The 25,549-nt window shown below is 47.4% G+C and overlaps 2 protein-coding genes across 2 annotated transcripts; both read right to left on the bottom strand.

Moving 5' to 3' along the window:
- Window positions 1–3,226: 3,226 nt before the first annotated feature.
- On the bottom strand, window positions 3,227–4,387 carry LOC119172753 (tetraspanin-33). Its single transcript, XM_037423899.2, has one exon. It carries the CDS (start codon window positions 4,385–4,387, stop codon window positions 3,227–3,229), a length of 1,161 nt encoding a protein of 386 aa, XP_037279796.2.
- A 5,437-nt stretch (window positions 4,388–9,824) lies between these two features.
- LOC119172754 (disintegrin and metalloproteinase domain-containing protein 10) lies at window positions 9,825–11,945 on the bottom strand. The gene has a single exon (XM_037423900.2). It carries the CDS (start codon window positions 11,943–11,945, stop codon window positions 9,825–9,827), a length of 2,121 nt encoding a protein of 706 aa, XP_037279797.2.
- Window positions 11,946–25,549: the final 13,604 nt, after the last annotated feature.

Here is a 25,549-nt window from a genome sequence, read left to right as displayed (position 1 = left end):
TCTTGCAATTTTCCCAGATATATCGATTGACATCTACGTTGTCTGTGCGATAGTAGCTGCGTATTGCGCAGCGTTTAAAAAGAGACAGCGGACACCATAGTCCACTCAGCCAGGCGCCTCTTTCTATTACCCCGCTCCCGTCTCTCTAGGGGTTTGCAGGCGCTTTACAGTCACACAGGGGACATTCATCCTAGTTTAGGTGCTTCGTTTCGCGATGACCGTCAGCGCCGGAGTCGGTGCTCTTCGGATTTCAAAACTTTCGCCTGTCCCCGGTACGGGCACCGTGGGCACGACCTTCTTTACTGTATATGGCGTTGCTTGCTTGCCGTGATTGTGAGTAATGACTCGCCTAGTAACAACACTTCTTTCGTCTAAAAACTTCTCTCTAACAAAGCCTGGGGCACTTGCGTGCCTATAGTTAGAGGCCATATTGAGCTGAGTCGTGTTTTGCTCCTGACGTTGCTGTGTGGAGAAATTTACCTTTTTTTTTCGGAGTTCAAGGAGCTTCTGTGCGCACCGGGATAGGTAGCGTTACTGTATAATACCGATAAAAGAACGCTTTTACACTGAGCATGGGCCTCGTCCCGTGCGCACACCTTTGCTGACTGGGTGTGCAAGTTAGCGTGGGAAAATATGAAGGACGCTAGAGCTTCGCCTTAATACTGAGAGCAGATTGCTGTAGCGTAATCGGGCCCCGTTAGCATAGACTTCCCAATCGCTAGCCTCGGTGGGCGCGTCAACTGTGTCGTAAGGAATGGAAGGCATGTGCGAATTGCATTGGCCGTTCCAATCTAAAATTCCGGCTGCAAGTACTGTTGTGACTTGACTTCTGCGCCCTAACTCCTCATTTTTCAAATTAGCGAACGACCCAGTGGCTAAAAACGTTGGTGTCAGTCACCATGCTCACCTACGCAGCTGTTCGCTTTGTTGGTGATCGTTCTGCTGCCGATGATTAGTTACGCCTGAGTATCTTGTAGTGGGTGCCCCTTGAAAACCCACTCATCGATCACTCCAGATTACGATGCCTGGTGCGATCTGCACTTCAGCCACACAACATATTACAAGCGTCTAGGAACTTCCTAGGACTGTGTTACATTTGTATAGGTTTTCTTTTTCAAAGACGGTTGCAAGAATTGTAGTGGTTCGATGGTAGAACACCTGCTTGCAACGCAGAACGCCTGGGCTAGATTTTTACCCAAAGCGTCCATATTTATTATTTTATTTACTTTTCCGTATCTCGGATTTTCGCCTCACGGACAACGCTGATTTTTCGCTTACTACCAACGACACTGACGCCAATTACGGAATTTCCACAAAACGAGCTATTTACGATCCCATTAATATACGCCTAGGTGTACCGTTCAATGAGATCGTGCTGTGAGGGAGGGTATACGCACATCCGAGTTGGTATTACTGGAGCATGTTCGTATTAAGAGCAAACCTCATAAGCGCGAAAATGCACGCGAGAGCGACGAGCGATGCTATGAGCGACGAAACAGGGCGTTCGTGCAACGTGTCGCGTGCTCGTTTTCGCGCGATCGCTCGGTTCTCCAGATTTGGAAACCGTCGCTCATCGCGCGGAAGTGCTGGGCTCAAGTAGCCAATAGCGAAAAACCGGAAAAGACAAGGACAACATAGGTGCACGTGACCCTGCCCGAGTCACGTACGCGCAACAAGAAATAACGCAATGTTTACGCATGTGCATATAAAGAAAGTGCTGCAAGGCATTCATAAACACTTTCCGTTCCATTACACAATATATCTTATTTTTAAATTACATACCGCTCACTACGTGGTTTTCTTGGTGCGAGTAGATGGCCTTATGCCAGCAACAGTGAAGTTCGCTTGCCGAAGCCGTCGCGTGAATGAGGTTTGCCTGCGCTAGCGACTGATCGCGCGAAGACGATCTACGTCGCATCGCTCGTCGCTGTCGCGTGCGTTTTCGCGCTTATGAGGTTTGGCCCCTAATGGTCAGTAGAAAACTCTGCGACATATCTGTGTCGGCTGAATAGGCGCGTCGCAATCTACACTCAGCTGGGCAGCTAAGAACTCGGGCGAGCGTGTGTGCACCTGAGCGTTTCCGCTCAGTGTCCAATATCTAACAAGACGCCAGGTTGCCCAAAGGCTGTCCTATGAGAAGCAGCATACACACAGCTTCCCACACAGCAGAATATATTTCAGGACGGATAACGCGAATGTGACAACCTTCCTCATCGCCACTCACTTTCGTAAGTATGGTCTAGACTTGCACGCACTTTACGACACAAACAACACAAACACCCCAGAGTCGTGGGAGTCCCTACTGCGCGTCTCCGAGCCAAAAGACCTACTCTGGCTCATCCAGCTCACAGTGGACGCTGTGGTAGAATCTAATGGTTCCTGCCGACTTCTTCCAAGTCAGCACGACCAGTTTTCGTACCGGTCCTCTCTTTTTTGGGAGACCACCACACATGCACTCAGCATACACAAGAATACAGACTATGTCAAATGAACAGTAGTCGTCTGAAATATGTCGGGTAGCATTGTGCGGGTATAGGATCGCGTCTTTCACCTGGCGCGCAATGTAAAAGACGGCACAGCGTGCCTAATTTACAGCTAAAACCTGTTTTGCATTCCAAAATACTGTTTTCTTGCCTCTTAATTCTAGCTTTACATCTTGAGCTACGCGTTCGTCGACTATGGTATAGTCCCGCATACGTATCCCTTCATAATGAATCTGTTCAACGTTTGTATCCGACACTGATATGTATATTTTATGATCAGCCAATCCTGTACTCTGTCCACGTAGTCCGAACAGTGTTCTTTCATGGAACACAAGGTCAATTAGAAAGGGGTTTGTTTGCTTCGATACTGTCACCATAACAACGTTTCTTCAGGGTCATGCCAATGCACGACTGTGTGGCTGAAATAACACGCGTTTTCAAAGAGAAATATGCAGTTATGCAAACAGTGCTATGTTATAGCAATGCCATTCATTAAAAACTTGCACAGCACTGCATAATAATGTAAAGAGGGTGCCGGTGCCGAATGACTCGCATTTACGTATACACGAGAAGAAAATGTTCGTGAACTATAGAAGCCATAAAACAGATAAAAAGCAGGCTAGTCGAATACACATGCGTTGAAAAATAATTAATGGAAGGAAAAGCTCAAGGACGCCATAGTTCGTGGTACGGAAGGGACTGGCTATATAACAGCCGGAAACCGTACGCGCCGTCCTCTTTCGCTACACCGGCACCTTGTCGTTAGCCTTGTCGTTAGCCTTGTAGTTAGCCTTGTCTGTCGACTTATCGTCGGGAGGTCTTTCGGGCAACTTGATGAGGCCGGCCTCCTGCATGGCAACCTGGCCTTCTTCGAGCGTCATGTAGTACGCCTCGTAGATGGCCGTGATGCTGTGTATCTGGTCCTGCAATATGACCGACGTGATGAGCATGAACAGCAGAATCATATTGAGCACCATGCCGACGCCGACGAACACGACGAGGTTGTCCATGACGTACGTGAGCGCAGCGTCGGCGCAACTGCGCGTGTAGACGTGCCGCCAGGCCTCCTGGTCGTCCATAAGCAGCACGCCGTGGCCGCAGAAGCGCCCAGGCGGCATCGACATTTCGGAAGTCTCGTTGTCGCCCAGCACACGGCGCCGGCAGCAGGAGAAAGGAACCGAGCAGCGCTCGCGGCTCGGGTTGCCGGACGCGCAGTGGAAGTACTCGTTGAGGTTCCAGTCTCGGAACGCGTCCTCGGAGAAGCCGCAGCAGCGCATTGACGCCTGGAGCGCGTCTATCATGTGCTGGAAGTACTCGGTTTCCCGGTAGCTCTGGATGAACTCGACGAACGCGGTCTGCCTGAGGTGGTTCCGCGCCGACTGCGGCATCACCGTGCCCGCCACAGCCGCGACGCTGTTGAGCAGGATCGTGAGGGCCAGCAGGCTCTGGTAGGCCTCGAGCACGGTGATGTTTTCCCGAAGCGCGCCCACCAGGCCGAAGGCGGCGACCACGGACAAGGACACGCTGAGCACGAGTATGAAGACGTCGAGGTGCATAAATAATGTGTAGAGGAAGGACTTGCGCATCACGTTGTTGAGCAGGTTCCCCCTCTCTGAGGATGGTCGCACCGCGTACGAGTAGGTGGCGCACCAGAGAGCGACCAGCGACAGCAGCATAATGACTAGATTGACGACCACGACGATGCCGCGAGTCCTGATCTCGGTGTGGATACGGGTGGTCGTCGAGAGGCTCTCCTTGCGTTCCGCTTGGGGTTGCTTCGCTGACAGCGCCGAAGGTTCTGTGTGTCGCGTTAACGTCTGCGTATACTGCGAGCTTGGTGATGCTGTAGCCACTGGGACGTCTTGTTTTGTTTTGTCGTCTTGGACGTCCTTGCCCTTCGCCATTTTTCTTCTTCTTCATCTTCTTCAACCGAAGGTGACATGATTGCTCGTTACGTTTCTGTGTTTTTGGTCTGACTCTAGATGTAGACACTTTGAATTAAGGGCACACACCCGCTTTCAGCGGATTGCCCTCAAATATAGGGTTTTTATAAGGTCCTTCTAAGATTGGTCATTTGCTCCGACTAAAGTGATGTAACTCGATAATCTATAATTTAAGATTGCGGCTTGTTTTGAAGCCGTACAAAATATAAGTAGTTTCTGTATAACTATCACTCCATTACGTAAATTCAAGCGAAACAGGCGTTCGTTTGTGCGTGAAATGTACACGAAATGGATCCTTATGCGAAATGATAATCATGACATGGAACAGTCATGTACGGCCTAATTTAAATCCGCTTTGTAATGTTGTGCTGATTTTAAAGTGACATATCAACCATCCTCATTCGCACTTCGCATGTCATTGATTCCCACTGCACGTGGGATCTGCCAATTTTTTTATATATAGATCTAACCCCTGGCGTCGTCGTCTCCGTAACGCATTCATGGTGGCATGACAAATAACAGTGTACGTCCATTCGACCCGTGCTGCCCGAGCTCAAGGCATCATGGACTAAGGGGTGGTGGTGGTTAGGAGAAGAACAAGGTGCCTGGCTTATTTGTGCAGCCTGGTAGGAATCACGGTGCAGCGCCGGGACTAAGGGCGCCTCCTCTTTGTTACCTTTTAAATAAAGATGTCTATACTTTCTCTCTCTCTATCTTCATGTCTCTCTTTCACGTGGGACAAAGTGGTCGCGCAAGCTGGGCTACAAGTGGCAATGCTAGTGAATGTCAGACGAGAAGGCTTGTCATTATAAAGCGGCAGTTGTGCTTTGACTTAAAAGATAAAGGTAAAAAAGTACGGCAGAAATCCCCTTGTGTAACATTGTTCGTGCAAAACCAAGGAAGAAGTTCAGGGAAGGATGAAAGTATGTGCATCGACTCTAAAGCTTGCGTAGAGCTTCGAGGAAGCTGCTGTATACAGATGACGTTTTGTAACACTTCTGTCCCGTGGTTCACTCACATAATTCCGAAGCGCAGTATAGCTTTAAGGGACTATAAAGCGAAAGTACAGATCAGTGTAGCTTGAATTTTTGTAATAACTTTAGTTTTAGAATGTCGCCCTCTTTATTTCGCCTAACACGGATCCGTTATAAGGAGAGAAAACGGTGGTCAAGAATTTACGTTTGTACTTCGCCCCCTGAACTAAAGCAGCTTAGTTTTATATAGAGTAGAGACACCTTAGTTTCATATTGACCACTCCGCTTGATTCATGCCCGCCAACGACCTGACACGTACGGCGACGATGCAGGAGACTATGAGAGGCACTCGTTCTCCGTGCACCCATGCGGCGGCGAGCACGAGCCGCCGCGGTCCTCCACGCCCACTGCTCCGCTTCGACCGATTCCCTCTCCCCTCCCTCCCCTCCCCCTCCCCTCCCCCTACAAGTCGACACGTACGGAGACAATCCAGAAGACTGAGAGAGGCACCAAGGTTTGTTGAAATAGGTCGCGAAAGTTCGGGAGAAAGACGGTCCAGAAGCTATTACCAGCGACATCTGCATTGGGAGTTCTGGGAGCTGCGATTGAAGCGCGATTATGTGTGGAAAGAATTAACAGTAGCAGTGAAAAACGATGTTTTATTCAAAGTCGAATCCATCACTATGTTTCACAAATGGCATTTCTTTCCTCCAGCGATATTATGTAGGTGTAATGACAGATGTTTTTGTTATTACTAAAAAAATTTTTCTAGCGCCCTCTGCCCACGCTAGTATTACTCAGTACAGCCCTTGCTCTTAATAGAAAGGCATTCTCATGAAAAATGGTTTTAAAACGAGCGTTAAAAAAGTTGATACCCACGGTTGTTAGAACAGCGTCAGTAGTCACCACACACAAGATAACCATTTGAACTGCTTCTTTGTCTAGTTTTACCACGACGCTGATTTTTGTACGGCGCGGCGTTTCGAAAGCTGGAGATCCTTGAATTGACGTTATACAAGTGCAGTTCGCAGCGCCGCCATCGGTGACGCACTAGGCCAATAGGTGATTTTACTTGCTGCTTGAGGTCTGCTCATTCTTTTTTTTTTTGGAGCGAAGCACCTCTTAGTCTAATCTTGGCGCGGGCTAGGCGTAACCGCCTCTGTCTCCCGTACAATAAATAAGTGGCGCTGTCTCACAGAAGTGCATACAAACTGTAGTTGAGTGAGGATATTCTAGATGGCGCTGTACCACTACTCTCCGATTGGCTGCTGCGCGGGCTGTACCCGCAGGTGCGCGGGGAACGAGTGCCTCTCTCAGTTTTCTGGATCGTCGTGGTGCGTGTCGGATCGTTGGTAGGGCATGGACGAAGCGGAGCAGCGGCGGCTCGTGGTCGTCGCCAGACAGACAGACAGACAGACAGACAGACAGACAGACAGACAGACAGACAGACAGACAGACAGACAGACAGACAGACAGACGGACGGACGGACGGACGGACGTACAGACAGACAGACAGACAGACAGACGGACGTACAGACAGACAGACAGACAGACAGACAGACAGACAGACAGACAGACAGACAGACAGACGGACGGACGGACGGACGGACGGACGTACAGACAGACAGACAGACAGACAGACAGACAGACGGACGTACAGACAGACAGACAGACAGACAGACAGACAGACGGACGGTAGCACGTAGCGACGGACGGATGGACGGACGAACGTACGGACGGAGGTAAGAGGAAAAAGGAAAGAAAGAGGGAGGAACAATGAGGAATGACTTTGGTAAAGTACATTGAGTCATCACTGCACACACTGTCTCATGCAGGTCGAGCGTGCCGAGCACAACGAATCCTTGAAAAACGTTCGCATGAGCCAGTCGTTTCACTAAACGGCAGTTTGTCACTCTCCGGAAGAGAAAACGAAACAACACGGAATAAACATGCTTTAACGCCGTGGATCCTTTCTCAGAATGAACCGACGGACGACGCACACTTGCTAATTATACAGCGTGTGCCGTTACCGAAACGTAATAACCAAAACAACAAATTTAGCGCGATATTAGCTGAGATAAAGCTCATTGCGTTAACGTGGCTTCTGCGTGAAGTGTACGATCGAGTCACCTTCACTGGTTAAACGGCTGCTAGTAAAAGCGTTATAAAGACGTGTCGTCTTGCTTCGGCGTACAGCCATTTGAGAGAACACGCGTACAAATGCTATTGCATGTCTTACTTGCTTAGACAGGAGAATGCAAACACGTAGCCGGAGCACATCCTGGAAACGTTATCATCCTAAAAATGTAACAAGGGGCAAAGTTTACGGCTTATCTTTCTTCTTTCAGCATTCCGAGTTCCTCTCCGTGTGCTGCAAGGGACGCAGAAATACGCCGGTATTGCGATCATCACTTAATACATGCCTCACGTCGATACGCCTCGCGTATACGTATGCGTAAACACTCGTGGACTGCGCCGCGCTCGAGCCTCTAACATGGTGGTGTGCACAGGGCGGCCGACAGATGGCAGCCATTTCGCATAAGGTCTATTGTGAAGCACGTATACAGGACGCGTGTGTTTGTTAAACATGAAAGCTTTTTTCGTTGCATTTCAAAGCAGAGGAAGTTATTTTCACTGTATTCACAAATAGAAAACTTGTACACAGTGTCTCACAAAGAGATTTACTATCTGTGCTTTTCCCGCCTCCGTTGTACTGTGCATTGTACTCCGATCCGCCAGGTCATGATGTGTCGAAACGAGTGCGCAAAATGGATGTCTCTCCAAATTGAAGAACATTTTTCTATAAACTACATATTGAAACGCTGCCCACAAAAATATTGATTGAATTATATGTGGGGTTTAACGTCTCAAAACCACCATATGATTATGACAAATGCCGTAATGGAGGACTTCCGAAAATTTTGACCACTTAGTGTTCTTTAACGTGCGCTCAAATCGGAGCACACTGGCTTACAGCGTTTTCGCCTCCATCAAAAATGCAGCCGCCGCAGCCGGGATTCGACCCCACGACCTGCGGGTAACCAATCGAGCACCTTAGCCACTAGACAACCGCGGCGGGGCCCCGTAAAAACATGGGTAAAAAGAAACGGTATTTTTGTTCCCTGCTTTGTCAGTTTCAAAGATGCTATATTTTTCTATGATGATTCTTACACTATACGCTATATTTTGCCCACATCACTTGATGGAGTGCCTTTCTATAAGTTTTTCCTCACGAGTATGCACAGCCTATGGAAGATTCATATGCAATGGTGGGTTCTGCGTGCAACGCAGAAGCCACCATTTTTTCGAGCCCACTTTTAAATGGCTCTTCATCGAGAAGACATGTATAATGAAACGGACTTTAAACTGGACTGGAACCCCGTCTTGGTGAAGTGCTGGGCCTCACCACTTTTTGCGTATAACGCGATTTGAAGAACGCTCGCTGCTCTTCTGAACTTCGTTCCTCGTAGAGTCTTCCCTCAGTAACGCTAGAGTGCTTACTATCGCTGTGTGATTGTACTTATCTTCCATTCTATTATTGCCCTTTTCTGTTCATTCTAACGCGCATTGCCAAACATACCATGAAAGAAAAAAAATAAAGGAGTGGCTGGGTGGCAGAACACCCGCTCACATAATTTTTGCCTTTTTTCAATAGTTAAAAAACCGTGAGCTAACAAATGAACAGTATTTCATCAGAACTACCCGGATTTTGGCCAATCCCCCAGCGTACCCGGGCGTGTGCCACAGTTTCCAGGCACTTCCTTCTTTCCTTCTTTCCTACCCGCTTGCCACGCAAACGGCCAGGGTTTGATCCCCACTCAAACCCGGAATTCTTTATAATTTTATTAGCATCTTTCTCGATTTTTCGGTCATGCAAAGGTGCTCGATTTCTCGGTGACGCAAAGATGATTATTTGCTCACAAGCAACGACGCCGACGCCGGAATTTCTGCAAAATGAGCTCTTTAACGCTATCGTGTTAACAATTATAAAAATAATGATGCACACAGTGGTCATCAGGTCAATTTAATTTGCTTACACCTGTGACAAAACAGCTACGAAAAAGACATTTCCCATTAAATATCCTGCAATGAACTTTTTGGACAACGAATCGTCCTCAGAAAATTTTACAGTAAACGTAATTCCCCGAAAGCCGTTCTGATGACGTCCGGAGGACATCGTAAGAACCACGATGATGTATTATAGAGGAGGTCCTGCAAACATCGCGTGCTATCCGGAATTTGTTATTTTCTAACCTCCACACTCTTCACGCTGAGATAGCTAAATACAGCCGTATGTGCGTCTACGCCGCTACACCAGGCTACAAAGCAGAGCTATGGGACCAAATGAAACTACATCTGTGCTTAACACGATTTGATACATTTAGCACAAAACACTTTGATGTCTACTAGAGCAACGATTTTTATTATTGCCTACCCAATAACGGTGGCAGAAAAAGCAGAAGCAGTGGCACGAAGTTGGCCGCAGGTGTTAGCAGGATCAGCGATGCCACCGACTTGCTGCTACTGTGCGATATCATGGGCGAGACAATGCACATGCCGAATCCGTCACACTGTCCACGCCGGCCATGACAAAAGAAGTCCGAGCGCTGGACGAACAGGCGGCCGTCGAGTGACTTGAGGCCGTGTTCGATGGCGGGCAGGCAGGCGCCGCGAGAGCCGTTTCGGCAGCAGATGTGACACTCTTCGTGGCCGAAGTGCCCATCGTCCTCGCACACGCAGTCCAGCAGACCCCTGTCCTGGCAGGGGGTGGACTGGCACTTGCCGTTGCGGCAAGTTTTTTTGGTGCCACGGCACGGATATCCGTCAGCGCGTGCCGTCAACGCTCGGCACACGCCCTTGTCGTCGCACACACCCGACGCCATGCACTCGTCGAAAGGTCGACACGACGCGTTAGATGCGGCGCGCAGCAGCGTCGCGCCGCACTGATCGCTGCAGCAGGCCGACGATCGCGGTGAACAAGTTGAACCGCCGGCGCGTCGTACGGTGCATGGTAGGTCTCGCTGAGGCGGCAGCAGGGTCTCGTGAAGCGGCAGAGCCGACGGCGCCGGCGAACAGCAAGGGTCTAAGGTGTCGCAGGTGGCCTCTGAGCCACAGTCGCACTCCTCACCGGGCTCGATGATGCCATTGCCGCAGCGCGCGCCATCTTCGGCCAGGCAGGTGCCCTTGGCGCGCAGCACCTTACGCATGTCGCGCACCGAGCACGGTGAGAAGGCACGGTGGTTGGGAAGAGAGCCGTCCACAGAGTACTTGACCATGATGTAGAAGCCCGACTTGCCGATAGGGTGGCACGCCGGGTCGGCGGCTGGGTCATGCGGCGAGCCGAAGCTGTGGCCGATCTCGTGTGTCACCGTTCCGAACGAGACTCCATGCGGAACCCGCTTTCGGTTCGACGTGCTCGTCGTGATGGAGGCGATGTTGAAGCTATGTATAGTGTCCTGGTCGATGAAGCGCATAGGCAACTCACAAATTCCGCCCACGGGGCCCTCGGGGTCTGGGTTGGCCACGAACGAGATGCCCAGCGTGTTGCTTTCGAACGGACGGTGGGAGAAGCCAACGACCAGGCAGTGTCGCTGCACGTAGAACGAGAAGCTTGCCAGGTAATCCTTGGCCGAGAGGTCTTCTTGGCCCAAGGGGTAGCCCTTGCTGCTGGGCTCTGCAAAGATGGTTACCTTCTCGGGAATGAGCCCCACGAGGAACGGTAGCTGAAAGTCGGTGTTACGGAAGACCAGATCGGCGTAATGCAAGTGCAGGATCATCTCCTGCACCACGAGATTGACGTTACGGTTGCGCGATCGAAAGAACGAGTGGTCGGCCAGCAGCTCGACGCCGCAGACACGGAGCCCCGAGGACGGCCCGCTAGTCGAGGATGAGTGCATTCTCTGAGCGCTCATGCGCGTCAGGAGGTCTGCGTCGGCGAGCCGCTGCAGCTGCTTGGAGGGACCAACGGCGGCGCGTGTGGTGTTCTGAAAACAGGCGCGCACACCACCTTTCATGGTGACGCAGTCGGGTGCCATTACCTCCATACCGGAGTAGACGACGGCGTCGTAGTTCTGCTTCTCCAGGAAGAAGTTGTCGGCCGGCTCGACGAAATAGACGTTATTCTCAGTGCGTATGACGCCGTCGAAGACACCGTCGCGGAAGTAGCCCATGACCTCAGACCGCGGGTTGTCCTCGAGGCGGCCGATGTAGAGGCTGTAGTCGGCCTCGTACGCAACTTTCGACACGCCGCTCGTGTTGTGCACGAATACTGGGATGCGGTTCACATGGCGCGGGTCTTCGGCCAGCGACAGGTTGAAGTGCTGGCCGTAGGCCATGAACGAGACCCTATAGCCACCCTGCGAATCGGCGGCCACGTCCATGGCGTCTACGCTGCGGGTGGGAGGCACGCTGAACGACTGCATGCGAACGCGTTCGAAGCGACTCACGAAATCGCTCAGCTCGCCGCCGCCGCGGTGCACGCACAGCGCTACTAGCAGCAGCCATGGTGGTAGTAGCAGCTGCTGCGACCGCCGCCCCCGGCCCATGTCGCCGCCCCGCCTGGCTACCTGCCTGCCCTTCTTTTTCTCCGGCGTGAAGATGGCTGCGTTGACGACGACGACGATGATGATATTCGACGATGATAGTGACCCACTATGAGGTTTTTGTAAAGTAGTAGTATATGAGTGACTTACTGTCTGATCGTACCGGCTTAAAGCCGGTACGCACCGATGATCTCATCAGAGAAGGATTGGCCACCCTGGTGCAGTATCTGGCCACCCCCTCCCGTAGGCATTCGTCAATTAACTCACGGCCCTCAGTCCCCACCAGCTGAGGAGCAACTGACCACGGCGGCGGTCAGATCTGCAAAGCAGCAGAGTGTGCTAGGAATCTCTGGATACGGACAGGCCACCATTGGAACTTGAACTTAGCAACGTTTAACGTTAGAACGTTATCTAGTGAGGGAAGTCTAGCTGTATTATTCGAGGAGCTAGAAGGCATTAAATGGGATATAATAGGGTTGAGTGAGGTTAGGAGGACAGATGAGGCCTATACTGTGCTACAGAATGGGCACGTCATTTGCTATCGGGGCTTGGCAGACAGAAGAGAACTGGGAGTAGGGTTCCTAATTCACAGAAAAATAGCTGGCAACATAGATGATTACTATAGCATTAATGAAAGGGTGGCAGGCATTGTAATTAAACTGAATAAAAGATACAAAATGAAGGTAGTACAGGCTTACGCGCCTACATCCAGCCATGATGACGCTTCAGTTGAAAGCTTCTATGAAGACGTGGAATCGGCAATGAGTAAGGTGAAAACACAATATACTATAGTAATGGGCGACTTTAATGCAAAGGTAGGGAAGAAGCAGGCTGGAGACCAGGCAGTAGGAGATTATGGCATCGGCACTAGAAACGCCAGAGGAGAGCTACTAGTAGAATTCGCAGAACGCAATAATCTGTGTATTTTGAATACCTTCTACCGAAAACGAAAAAAACCGCAAGTGGACATGGAGGAGCCCTAATGGCGTAAATAAGAACGAAATAGACTTTATAATGACTGCACACCCAGGAGTCGTGCAGGATGTGGAAGTGGTTGGCAAGGTAAGATGCAGTGACCATAGAATGGTACGGGCTCGAATCCGCCTAGACTTGAAGAAGGAACGACAGAAACTAATACGCAAGAAGCAAATCAATGAGCTAGCACTGAGAGGGAAAGTACAGGAATTCAGAGTGTCACTGCAGAACAGGTACTCTGCTCTTAGCGAGGAAACCAACCTTAGCGTAGATACAATGAATGATAATCTGACGAGTATCATCACGGAGTGTGCAGTGGAAGTTGGAGGCAGGGTAGCTAGACAGGACACCGGCAAGCTTTCCCAGGAAACGAAGAACCTAATTAAGAAGCGTCAAATCATGAAAGTGTCAAGTACAACAGACAAAATAGAACTGGCAGAGCTTTCGAAGCTGATTAATAGACGTAAAGTATGCGATGTAAGAAGGTATAACATGGAGAGAATTGAGCACGCTCTGAAAAACGGAGGAAGCGTCAAAGCAGTGAAGAGGAAACTTGGGATAGGCAAAAGGCGGATGTATGTACTAAGGGACAAAGAAGGCAAATTAACTACCAATATGGATAGAATAGTTAAAATAGCGGAGGAGTTTTACAGAGATCTGTACAGTAGCCGAGACAACCACGACCTTAATACTATAAGAACTAGCAGTAACCCAGACGACACCCCACCGGTAATGATAGAAGAAGTCAGAAAAGCTTTGGAGAGCATGCACAGAGGCAAAGCTGCTGGTGAGGATCAAGTAACATCAGATCTGCTGAAAGATGGAGGACAGATTGGGTTAGAAAAACTAGCCACTCTATTTACGAGGTGTCTCCTGACGGGAAAAGTACCAGAGTCTTGGAAGAACGCTAACATCATCTTAATACATAAGAAAGGAGATGACAAGGACTTGAAGAATTACAGGCCGATCAGCTTGCTCTCTGTAGTATACAAGCTATTTACAAAGGTAATTGCTAGCAGAGTAAAGAAAACATTAGAATTCAATCAACCAAAGGAACAAGCAGGATTTAGAACAGGCTACTCAACAATTGACCACATTCATACTATCAATCAGGTAATAAAGAAATGCTCAGAGTATAACCAACCACTATACATAGCCTTCATAGATTACGAGAAGGCGTTTGATTCAGTAGAAATATCAGCCGTCATGCAGACACTGCGGAATCAGGGCGTAGATGAAATATATATAAACATTCTGGAAGAAATCTACAGGGGATCAACTGCTACCATAGTGCTTCATAAAAAAAGCAACAGAATACCAATAAAGAAGGGTGTAAGGCAGGGGAACACAATATCCCCAATGCTATTCACTGCGTGCTTACAGGACGTTTTCAGAAGCCTAGAATGGGAACAGTTAGGGATAAGAGTTAATGGAGAGTACCTCAGTAACCTGCGCTTCGCCGATGACATTGCATGGCTGAGTAACTCAGGGGACGAATTGCAACTAATGATTACGGAGTTAGACAAGGAGAGCAGAAAGGTGGGTCTTAAAATTAATCTGCAGAAAACGAAAGTAATGTACAACAACCTCGGAAAGGAGCAGCGCTTTGCGATAGGTAATAGTGCACTTGAAGTTGTAAAAGACTATGTCTACTTAGGGCAGGTAATAACCACAGAGCCTAACCACGAGATTGAAGTAACTAGAAGAATAAGAATGGGGTGGAGCACATTCGGCAGGCACTCTCAAATTATGACAAGTAGATTGCCACTGTCCCTCAAGAGGAAGGTATATAACAGCTGTATCTTGCCGGTACTTAGCTACGGAGCAGAAACCTGGAGACTCACAAAGAGGGTTCAACTTAAATTGAGGACGACGCAGCGAGCAATGGAAAGAAAAATGGTAGGTGTAACCTTAAGAGACAAGAAGAGAGCAGAGTGGATTAGGGGACAAACGGGAGTTAAGGATATCATCGCTGCAATAAAGAAGAGGAAATGGACATGGGCCGGGCATGTAGCACGTAGACAGGATAACCGCTGGTCATTAAGGGTCACCAACTGGATTCCCAGAGAAGGGAAGCGGGGTAGGGGGAGACAGAAGGTTAGGTGGGCAGATGAGATTAAGAAGTTTGCGGGTATTAATTGGCAACAGCAAGCACAGGACCGGGTTAACTGGCGGGACATGGGAGAGGCCTTTGTCCTGCAGTGGACGTAGACAGGCTGATGATGATGATGATGATATGAGTGACTAGAAAGCCATATACGAGACACTGCACGCATACCGTCTGGATGTGGTCACCGCCTTCCATAACACATTGCGTTGGACCGAAGGAAACGAACTAAAAATCTATAAGAAGGATGCAATTTTGAGCAAGACGGTGTATCATTCATTGTGAATAACAGAGGGACTATCGAGGAGTGATGATGAAAGTCTGTGAGTCGATAAACTAGAACTATTCAAGATCTCCTGCCATTCGCGGACCAATGAGATACCGTGCTGAAGGTAACCTTGAGCTGAATTGGTTACCCTGCTCTTTGTAGGTATGAAGGTAAGTGGCTACTAAATGCGCTCAAATAGAAGTTTATAGTAGCCAGAAAGTAGCGACGGCGCCAGCCTGCAATTTTCATCGAAAGACGGGGCTCTAAAGAAGTCGATTTGGTGCATTGTAGTCATCAACGGCAAGCCTTTTATCATTTTCTTTACCCCCGCCCCCTTTTTTTTGGCAGCATCACAATACTAAAGGTGTGCGATTGGGAAACTTGAGAGCTGAATCGAATACGAATCGAATGGTAATCCCACCGATTTGAATACAAATATTAATTGAATACTGCGCGAGTAGTTTTCAAATATTAAGTTGACCACTTTCTAAACAATTTTAGAACACGACACGCAACATTTCATTTCATACAAATATTCACAAACTCGTACCAAGGAATAGTACAGTTAGTCTTGATTGACTGAAAATGTCACAATTACTTTTCTGTACTTGATAGTTATGTATTCTTTCATTTATGTCCTGTACTCCAGTGTATTACTAGTTATTGCTTGAATGTATTGTTTGTATCCCTCTCCTGCATGGGCCCGGGTAGGGCCTGCAGTATCTGTAAATAAAAATAAATAAATAAAATTACGAAAACAAGGGTAATCTCGCATACAGTCTTCCTAATATTTTGTAACTGTAGGTTCCAGTACAGAATTCACTAACGTTGCCAATGTGAGACATCGTCGCCCAGTCTTCAATAAAATTTGGACACAAAAACTAATCAATATTCAACCAAATATTGCGGCTACATGTAAATATGTAATTAAGCAGATCAACTTGTCACCACAAAATGGGCTGCGCAGCGAAAGCATGTAACGGCGTTTAAATCTACATATTCAATAAAAATGCACGCAAACGCAATACTCGCATCATTTGTTAGTCATGAAGCTGCAAGCCATTGTTACAAGGTGAATACATGAGCTGAATGTTGCGATTAATCTTCAGCATAGCGAAAAGTGAGCAACAGTGGAGTTTTCAGAAAAAAACACGCTCATCCGGCAGTCAGTATATTGTCGGCAGTGCCGTGAAAGCTTGGGCTGCGAGCGGATCACTTTAGGCATTAAAACAAGAATGACCTTCAGCTGTTACAAAGTGTCACTTTTTTGGAGTTCTCGCGTTGGTGCTAATTATTCGAAAGCTATTAAAGAAACACCCGATATTTCAAATCTTTTTGAATACGTATTATTTGATTCGAGTAACGAATCGAATACAACCCAAGTCGATTCGTTATTTGAATTTTCGAATATTGGCATGCCCCTAGATAGTAGCGTTCTATATGATATGCCAAGACGCAGCAACAGAGGAAGAAAACCTCGGGACCGTGCCACGTATCGTGCGTTGTGGTTGTGAATACAAACCGCAAGGAAGCACGAGAGTTGGAATGAATGAGCCAGGGCATCTGGACATTTCTCACGTGTCCGAAAAAATGACAAAGTGCTACGACTGGTTGGAATAGCCTGAGCAGAGCACAGCTTGACGGATTGCACTTACAGCATTTTAATTCATGAAGCGGAACTTAGTTATGCTTTCTCTGAGCTTCACAGGTTTTCACCGAGGTTTTAAAACGTTAGAGGGCCCCTTTCAATATTTGGTCACCCAGTTTGACAAAAACATATAAATAACTGACCGACATCCAGACACTAGTAATAATAAGAATCGATAGGAAATAAGGAACGCGGCACTTCGAGAGCCCCAAACAAACCGAGTCGTTAATTTCTATGTGTTCCCATGTTTCATTTCCCAGGCGTGACGCTTCAATGCACAAAACAACATTCCTGCATCTCATCCCAGCATAGTGCTAATCTGCGTTCACAATGGTCCCTTTCATATGTTTTAATAGGTTATCTAGAGGCAATAAGACGAATTTAAACAAATTACGGGCCCCACCACGGTAATCTAGTGGCTAAAGTACTCGGCTGCTGACCCGCAGGTCGCGGTATTGAATCCCGGCTGTGGCGGCTGCATTTCCGATGCACGCGGAAATGTTGTAGGCCCGTGTGCTCAGATTTGGGTGCATGTTAAAGAACCCGAGGTGGGCGAAATTTCCGGAGCCCTCCACTACGCGGTGAAGACCCGACATGAAGCCTACACATAGTAGTTTACAAGCACCGGCGTAGCTTAGTACGGGGCTGGCACGCAGATTGTCCGGGTGTTACTCGTATTCTGTCCTCGGTATTGTTTACTTATTATCGCGATAGCATTGAAGAGCTCGTTCTGCAGAAATTCCATCATTAGCGTCGGCGTCATTGGTTGTGAGTGAAAAACCATGTGCATAATCGAAAAATTGAGAAAAATTTGAATTAGGCAGTTTGTGGAAAATCCGGGTCTAAATGAGGATCGAACGTGGGTTGTCTTCGTGGCACGCAAGTGTTCTACCACACAGCCACGCGTCTCCTTGGATATAAAATTAAAATACCTTCTGCTGCTAGGAAATGCAGTGAAGGTAACTTTCATGCTTTGTAAAAACACGCATTCTGTATACATACTTTACGTAGGCTAGAGCTAAAATAGTTATTCTCAATTAATTATATCCAGAAATAATGCATGGTACAAGCGTACATTGCCATCAGGCATTATAACATAGGATTATTATAATGACTAGATGGTTTAAAGCCGGCTATACACGACAAAATACACCCACGTTGCTGTGCTTATTCCCTTGAGGCCACGTAGTGGGTGCATGGCAAGTTCAAAAAGGTTTCACGCACATAATGGCTTGTGGTTTAAAGCATGCCACCGATTTCACGTAATGCATTAACTTGCGAAAGCTTCACTGATGTAAGGGACTACCAAGTAGTTAAAGAACGCACTAGAAACCGGATATCGCTACTCTTAAAAGCGAAGCTTAATGGTCCCTCAATTTTTTTCTGTCTTATTTTGTGCGTTCATTGTTGCGAACACCGGCGGCGGCGGCGGAGAACTACTGCGTCAGCCCTGGTTGTGATCTCATAACAGCTTTGGCTGTGAAGGGAAACGTTTCCCTCTCTTGCAAGCGTTTTTAAGTGCCACCCTTCAGCTGTAGAGCTTGTTGCGCAAGTGATACGCTAGCAGTTTTAATATAATAGTTAGAATTCGGCTGCTCTCACGTAGAAAAAGTTTGCAAGATCTTATTATGAACCTGGTGTATCTCCTCGTATAAATGTGGTTGTTGACACATTTTAGGGGCGAAGCTCCTTAAAGCGGCACCCGTTCGTCCCTCGTCGTAGTCTTAGTGCGTAATTAGTCTTACGTTTTGACCTGCCAGGTGGTGCCGGTGGGAAATTTCTCCTGTGCGTTGTTGAACAATGAAAAATTCGCGGCGTGCGCGTTAACTAAAAGCCGATTTCTCCTGTCTCTCATTCCCAATTAGCAGCCATTGGCATGTACATTGATCACTATCTGACAAGAAAGGGTTGCTAAGTTATACTCGCTGGGTGTAAGTAACCTCCTTGGTTTTAAAAAGGTTTAGCGAGCGTTGGGCTGCAGTGCCATGAATACAGTGAACTAGTATATACAATGGACTCGAGGTGGTTAAAGGTGGGAAGTAGACAAGAAGCGCAAGCCGCAAGAGAGTGTGCGTGTGCCACCTCTCGTTTAGTCCTTGGAATGTCCGCTGGATGGCGGTGCTTCTATAGGCGGAATATATGATGAAAAGATGCGAGATGGTGGTACTTGGAGTGTTGACTAGATGGACGAACGGACACACAGACAGATGCATGGACGGACGCACGGATGGCTGCATGGATGGATGAACGCATGGACGGACGCAGGGGCGGATGCATGGATGAACGCAGGGATGGACGCACGGATGCACGTGCGGACGCACGAACAGACGCACGCACGGACGGGCGGATGGATGCACAGACGGTCACACAGGCGGAAGCATGGACAGACGGAAGCAAGAGCGAATGGACGGACGGATGCTTCGCCCCACTCTCCATCATTCCCTCCGTGGATATGCTGCCATTTTTATTCGTGCACGACATATACACACCTTCAATTCCTCCCCCTTTGTACAAAGCCCACATTAATTTGAAGTGCACTTTCGTCTGTAAAGCTTGCTTTTTTGCACAACTTGATATAGTGAGGTGAAGCACGGTGCAACTGACATGAACGATCGGTTTTTACGTTGAAAAGGAAGCATTGAAAACATGCTATGAATGCTTCGTTATGAAACGCCTAATTGATCGCTTGTACTTACCACTTCACCGCCGACAAGCGCTGGACGCATTGGTTAAAATATAGCATGCTAAATGGCTAACCACGTGATCAGCGAAAGAGATAAAAGATTATCAAGTTAAAAAACCGCAGAGTCTTTCCGTGGGTCTTGGGCATGGCTATAGTGTCCTTAGTCTAAGATCTCATGAGCCGTGGCTATTCTGCTCGCTTAAGAGACAATATTTAACTGGTTCCGCAAGTTAGTGCTACACAACGAAGCTTCCCACTGTGATGTGGTGCAGTGTGGGAGTGGAAGGTCAGCGATAAGAAATTGTTATTTGTCTTATTGGCATTGAAACGGGCAAGGACGGAAAGCAAAGTGTTCCGGTGCCATTACGGTTCTCGTAATTGTGAAATGTAGCATTACCAGCTCAATAATGCGGTGGGCCAAGTGACTGCGATGTGTCGCTTCTAGTGGCAACAATTTAACTAGAAAGTTGAAGGACATTTGAGCTTCGCCTTCAAAAGCAGAACGAAGGAGCATAATCGGGCTCCGCGTGAATCGGTTTCTCATTTAATAGCCTGGCTTCAGTTGTCGGTGCATGCCTCAACCATGCTGCAAGGAAACGGACAACTGTGCGCGTAACATTGTCCGTTTCGAAACATCTTTGAATGCCTAATGCAAGTACAGTCTTTAAATGCCCACAGAGCCATAATTGTTTCTTTTGCGAATTGGTGAAGGGCACACTATGCGCTCGCAAGGCAACACGCGAACCTACGAAGCCGTTCTCTTTGTTGATGCTTTTTCTGCTGATGATGAGTAAATATCTTTGAAACTGCCAATGTTACACTCATACGGGGCCCAATTACGCTATCGGGTTCTACTCTTGAATGAGGTGTTCAAGTGTCCTCCAAGTTCGCTCCCGGGAACTTGGACAGAAAATATGAAAACTGAACAGAAAATATGAAAAGATCTCCCACTTATATAGCGCCACGTTGTTAGCCCTAGGTACATTGTCCACAGCTTCAGCTATACGGCGCTCGATGGTCTAAGTGGTCTACCCAGTGTTTGGAAACGGCCACAGCTCAAAAGAACTTCATGGTGAGTAAAGGACTTCATGATGAGTAAATATCTTTGAAACAGCCAATGTTACACTCACGCGGGGCCCAATTACGCTATCGGGTTCTACTCTTGAATGAGGTGCTCAAGTGTCCTCCAAGTTCGCTCTTGTGGTCTACAACGGGAGCCCTCTGCAGCATATTAGCAACGCATCTCGCACGATCAAGTTCGTTGCATTTAAAGTAGTTTGAATAAACATTTAAAGTAGTTGTTAGCCCTAGGTACATTGTCCACAGCTTCAGCTATACGGCGCTCGATGGTCTAAGTGGTCTACCCACGAAGGCGGGCAAAAACATCGCACAATGCACCTGGAGAGGGCACAGTCTGAACGTTGTCCAAATGTGGGCACGAACACACAACGCAAACGTTTTGCCCCCATCACACAAATTTCGCGCACGTCTGATGATCTTAGATGATCGGAGTTTCAATAGCTCTCTCAGCAAGTATGGGGTTATGTTCGAAAATACCGGTTTCCCAAAACCACCATATGGTTATGAGAAACATCGTAGTGTAGGGCTCCGAAAATTTTGACCACCTGGGGTTCTTTAACGTGCACCCAAATCTCAGCACACGGGCCTACAGCGTTTCTGCCTCCATCGGAAGTGCAGCCACCGCAGCCATGATTCGATCCCACGACCTGGGGTTCAGCAGCCGAGTACCATAGCCCCTAGACCACCGCGGTGTGGCTCCCAATTTACAGTAGTACAACAAATTAGAGTGAATCACACAAAAGGAAAAATATATGTAGAAATTATTTGACATCCGCTAATTCATTCAAAGTATACGAGAGCGTAGCTATTTCAATAAAAGCACTCTTGAACTGTCCCACAGTGCAAACAATGCTAACCTCCCTATTTACGAACGCTCCTCGACTCGAATCTCGTCCTTCACTTGAACTAGCTGAGCACAGCGCCACCGCTTGTCTAAAAATGACGCTGCGTTTCTCGAGAATCGCTGCAGATTATCCCAGATATTGGGTGACTTGCTCTGCCTAGAGACTGCGCTGGAGTCAATTTTCTCAAGTCAAGGTGAAGCATTTAGTGAAGGGACGTTCTAAAATATGGGGGTAAGACTCACAGCAGTATTTGCCGAGCTTGTCAAACTGTTTGACAGGTGACCCAGAAATTCCAGATATTTGTAAAGGAGGAGCTCAAGGGGGTGGCGAAAAGAAAAAAGTGGCATACGATTTTCTTTATTGTCACTTAAGGCTGCAAAAACCTCATAATCACTCTGAAAGACGGCCAGCACTCATACTAGTACTCGTTATTGAATGGCATCTGCATGGCAGAGTAATATAGGGGAAAATATTTTGTGTCCTGTGACAGCGAGTATTAGTAGCCACTTCCAAATCATAAAGCACTTTTCCGCAGAGCGAAAGCGTACTCTGGAAAAAGCGACATAAAAAGCGTTATGGACGTCATAGAAAGGGGGGAAGAACTTTCTTTTAAACCATTCTACTCTTTTCTTTTGCTGGGAAGTTAGAATATAGTCAAATGAAATTTATAATTACGGTTGGTACATCTGTATTAGATTGGATGATGATGACTTCGCCTCGATGGTTTAGTCACGAAGGTACTCAGCTGCATTTTTCATGCAGGCGAAAATGCTGTAGGCCCATTTGTTTAGATTTGGGTGCACAAGAACCCCAGGCGGCCAAAATTTCTGGAGCTCTCCCCTAAGGCGTCTCATAATCAAATGGTGGCTTTAGGACATTAAACTGCACCCATCAATCAATTGGATGGTGATTCACAAACTTACGTTGTATAATGGATTTTATGTTTCTTGATAAAATTAACAATACTATATAATTACTATATTAACAATACTCTTGATATAATTAACAATGTCACTTCTTGTTTCGACAAAGCAATTGATGGCGAGCTCACACCGACCGACCGACCGACCGACCGACCGACCGACCGACCGACCGACCGACCGACCGACCGACCGACCGACCGACCGACCGACCGACCGACCGACCGACCATCAATTGGCATCAATTGCTTTGTCAAAAAAGTCGGTCGGTTGGTCGGTGGATATAGCAGTATTGGGAATATATTGAAAGTGCCTCCTCTGAGGCACTGTATAACGCTGCTTTTAGGGGGGCGAAGCTCCTTATGGCGTGGCTTGTGCGTCCCTCGTAGTACGTAACCACCAGTGGCACATACCCAAAATAGGTATAACATTTGACCTTCAAGGTGGTGCCGGTGAGAGATTTTTTTTGTGCGTTGTTTAACAATAAAAAATAGTGCTCAATGTACATGCCAATGGCTGTTAATGGGGAATGAGAGACAGGAGCATTCGGCTTTTAGTCAATGCGCACGCTGCGATCTCCATTAGCAGCCATTGGCATTTACATTGAGCCCTATCGGACAAGAAAGGGTTGCTACATTATACTCGCTTGGTGTAACCTCCTTAGTTTTAGAAAGGTTTAGCGAGCGTTGAGCCGCAGGGCCATGAATACAATGAACTAGTATATACCATGAATGATTTCGAGGTGGTTAAAGGGGAGAAGCAGATACGAAGCGCAAGCCGTAAGAAATTAAAAGCTGAATCCTCCTGTCTCTCATTTCACATTAGCAGCCACTGGCATGTACACTGAGCACTATCTGACAAGAAAAGGTTGCTACGTTATACTCGCTGGGCGTAACCTCCTTGGTTTTAGAAAGGTTTAGCGAGCATTGGGCCGCACTGCCATGAATACAGTGAACTATAATATACCATGAACTCAAGGTGGTTAAAGGTTGGAAGTGGACCCAAAGCGCAGGCCGTAAGAAAGTGTGCGTGTGCCACCTCTCGTTTAGTCCTTGGAATGTCCGCTGGATGGCGGTGCTTCTATATGGGGAATATATGATAAAAAATGCGAGATGGTGGGACTTGGAGTGTTGACTATATGGACGAACGGACACACAGACAGATGCATGGATGGACGCATGAAAGGACGCAGGGGCGGATGCATGAACGAACGCAGGGACGGGCGCACGAACAGACGCATGGACGGTCACACAGACGGACGCATGGACGGACGAATGCTTCGCCCCACTCTCCATCATTCACTCCATGGATATGCTGCCATTTTTTTTCACAGTTCTAAGGTGGCTGCACGTGCTATTGTTGTTTACATGAGCAGCATCGGCATTCATATCTAGTAGAACTCGCTGTTGGGATGGTTGGTGCATGTTTGCATTAAATATTAGTCAATTTTGCGCCAAAATGACGACCACACAAACAAAGAAACACATAAACGGGATGGGCACTCATTTGCAATTGTTTATTTCTTGAGGAAACAGGCTGATATAAACCCACTTTTCGTCAACGCATGTGCAACCTACTCGGGCCGTCCCTTACCTAATCACGCTATAGGACGCATGATCGCTAGATACCGTGCTTCCAGCTCATACATGAGTGAAGTTTTGCTAACGCAATTGATACCCCGTTTGTTTTGTGAAATCCCTTCGAAATTTCTCTTGGTGTGAATCCACATGAAGTGACATGCGCTCTGGAACAGGCACCGTCGTTATTCTTTGCCGTAAGGGTGTGTTCCCTCGCTCGATCATTGACGCAGCGCCTCGTCACCTGGCTAACATGTCTCTTTCTGCACGATAGGGGTATTTTGTAAACCACTTCAGTGGCAGACTTCGTGAATGGCCACACATGCTTCTTTTTCAGCCTTTCAGCTGCTCAGCATGATTTCCAGTGATGCACCGGCGCAACTTTGCTAGTTTGTTAGGGGCACGAACTCCATCAGTACTTATGCCGACTCGCCACCTTTTTAAGGTTGTGTGTATGAATATATGCTATAATATGAATATATGGTATAAACAGCTGCTAGTGAGCACCCGTCCTGTCCATGTGTTTTCTTTGTGTGGTCGTTTCGTCGCAAAATTGACTATTCAATTCAGGCATTCATGTGTATTTACAGCACATTTTTAATATCTGTAGCACAATAATACATGCTATTTTCGTATTCATATTTGCATGTTCAAGAGAACAGCAGAGGCGATGTCGTACCCAATGAAGTGATAACTTGCTTCAAGAGAACAGCAGCCGCTTGTGCTTTTAGTTGGAAGTGCCGCTTGTGCTTGTCGTTGAGTGTTTCTTTTACTCTGTGTGTGTATTATTTGCGGCCAAATCATGTCAGTAAGCTGCGCCAATTGTGTCAATTGGATACGATTTCATAATTTGCACTAACCCATTATGAAATGCCCATCCAGCCTCAATTATTTCTCAGTATTGTTAATTTTATCAAGAAAAATAAAATCCATTATACAACGTAAGTTTGTGAATCACCATCCAATTGATTGATGGGTGCAGTTTAATGTCCTAAAGCCACCATTTGATTATGAGACGCCTTAGGGGAGAGCTCCAGAAATTTCTGCCGCCTGGGGTTCTTGTGCACCAAAATCTAAACAAATGGGCCTACAGCATTTTCGCCTGCATAAAAAATGCAGCTGAGTACCTTCGTGACTAAACCATCGAGGCGAAGTCATCATCATCCAATCTAATACAGATGTACCAACCGTAATTATAACTTTCATTTGACTATATTCTAACTTCACAGCAAAAGAAAAAAGTAGAATGGTTTAAAAGAAAGTTCTTCCCCCCTTTCTATGACGTCCATAACGCTTTTTATGTCGCTTTTTCCAGAGTACGCTTTCGCTCTGCGGAAACGTGCTTTATGATTTGGAAGTGGCTACTAATACTCGCTGTCACAGGACACAAAATATTTTCGCCTATATTACTCTGCCATGCAGATGCCATTCAATCGAGTACTAGTATGAGTGCTGGCCGTCTTTCAGAGTGATTATGAGGTTTTTGCAGCCTTAAGCGACAATA

Source organism: Rhipicephalus microplus, chromosome 4 (genome assembly GCF_043290135.1).
Source record: "Rhipicephalus microplus isolate Deutch F79 chromosome 4, USDA_Rmic, whole genome shotgun sequence".
Classification (NCBI taxonomy): domain Eukaryota; kingdom Metazoa; phylum Arthropoda; class Arachnida; order Ixodida; family Ixodidae; genus Rhipicephalus; species Rhipicephalus microplus.
Note: the sequence above shows the minus strand (reverse complement) of the source record. Positions and strands in the feature narration are given on the sequence as shown.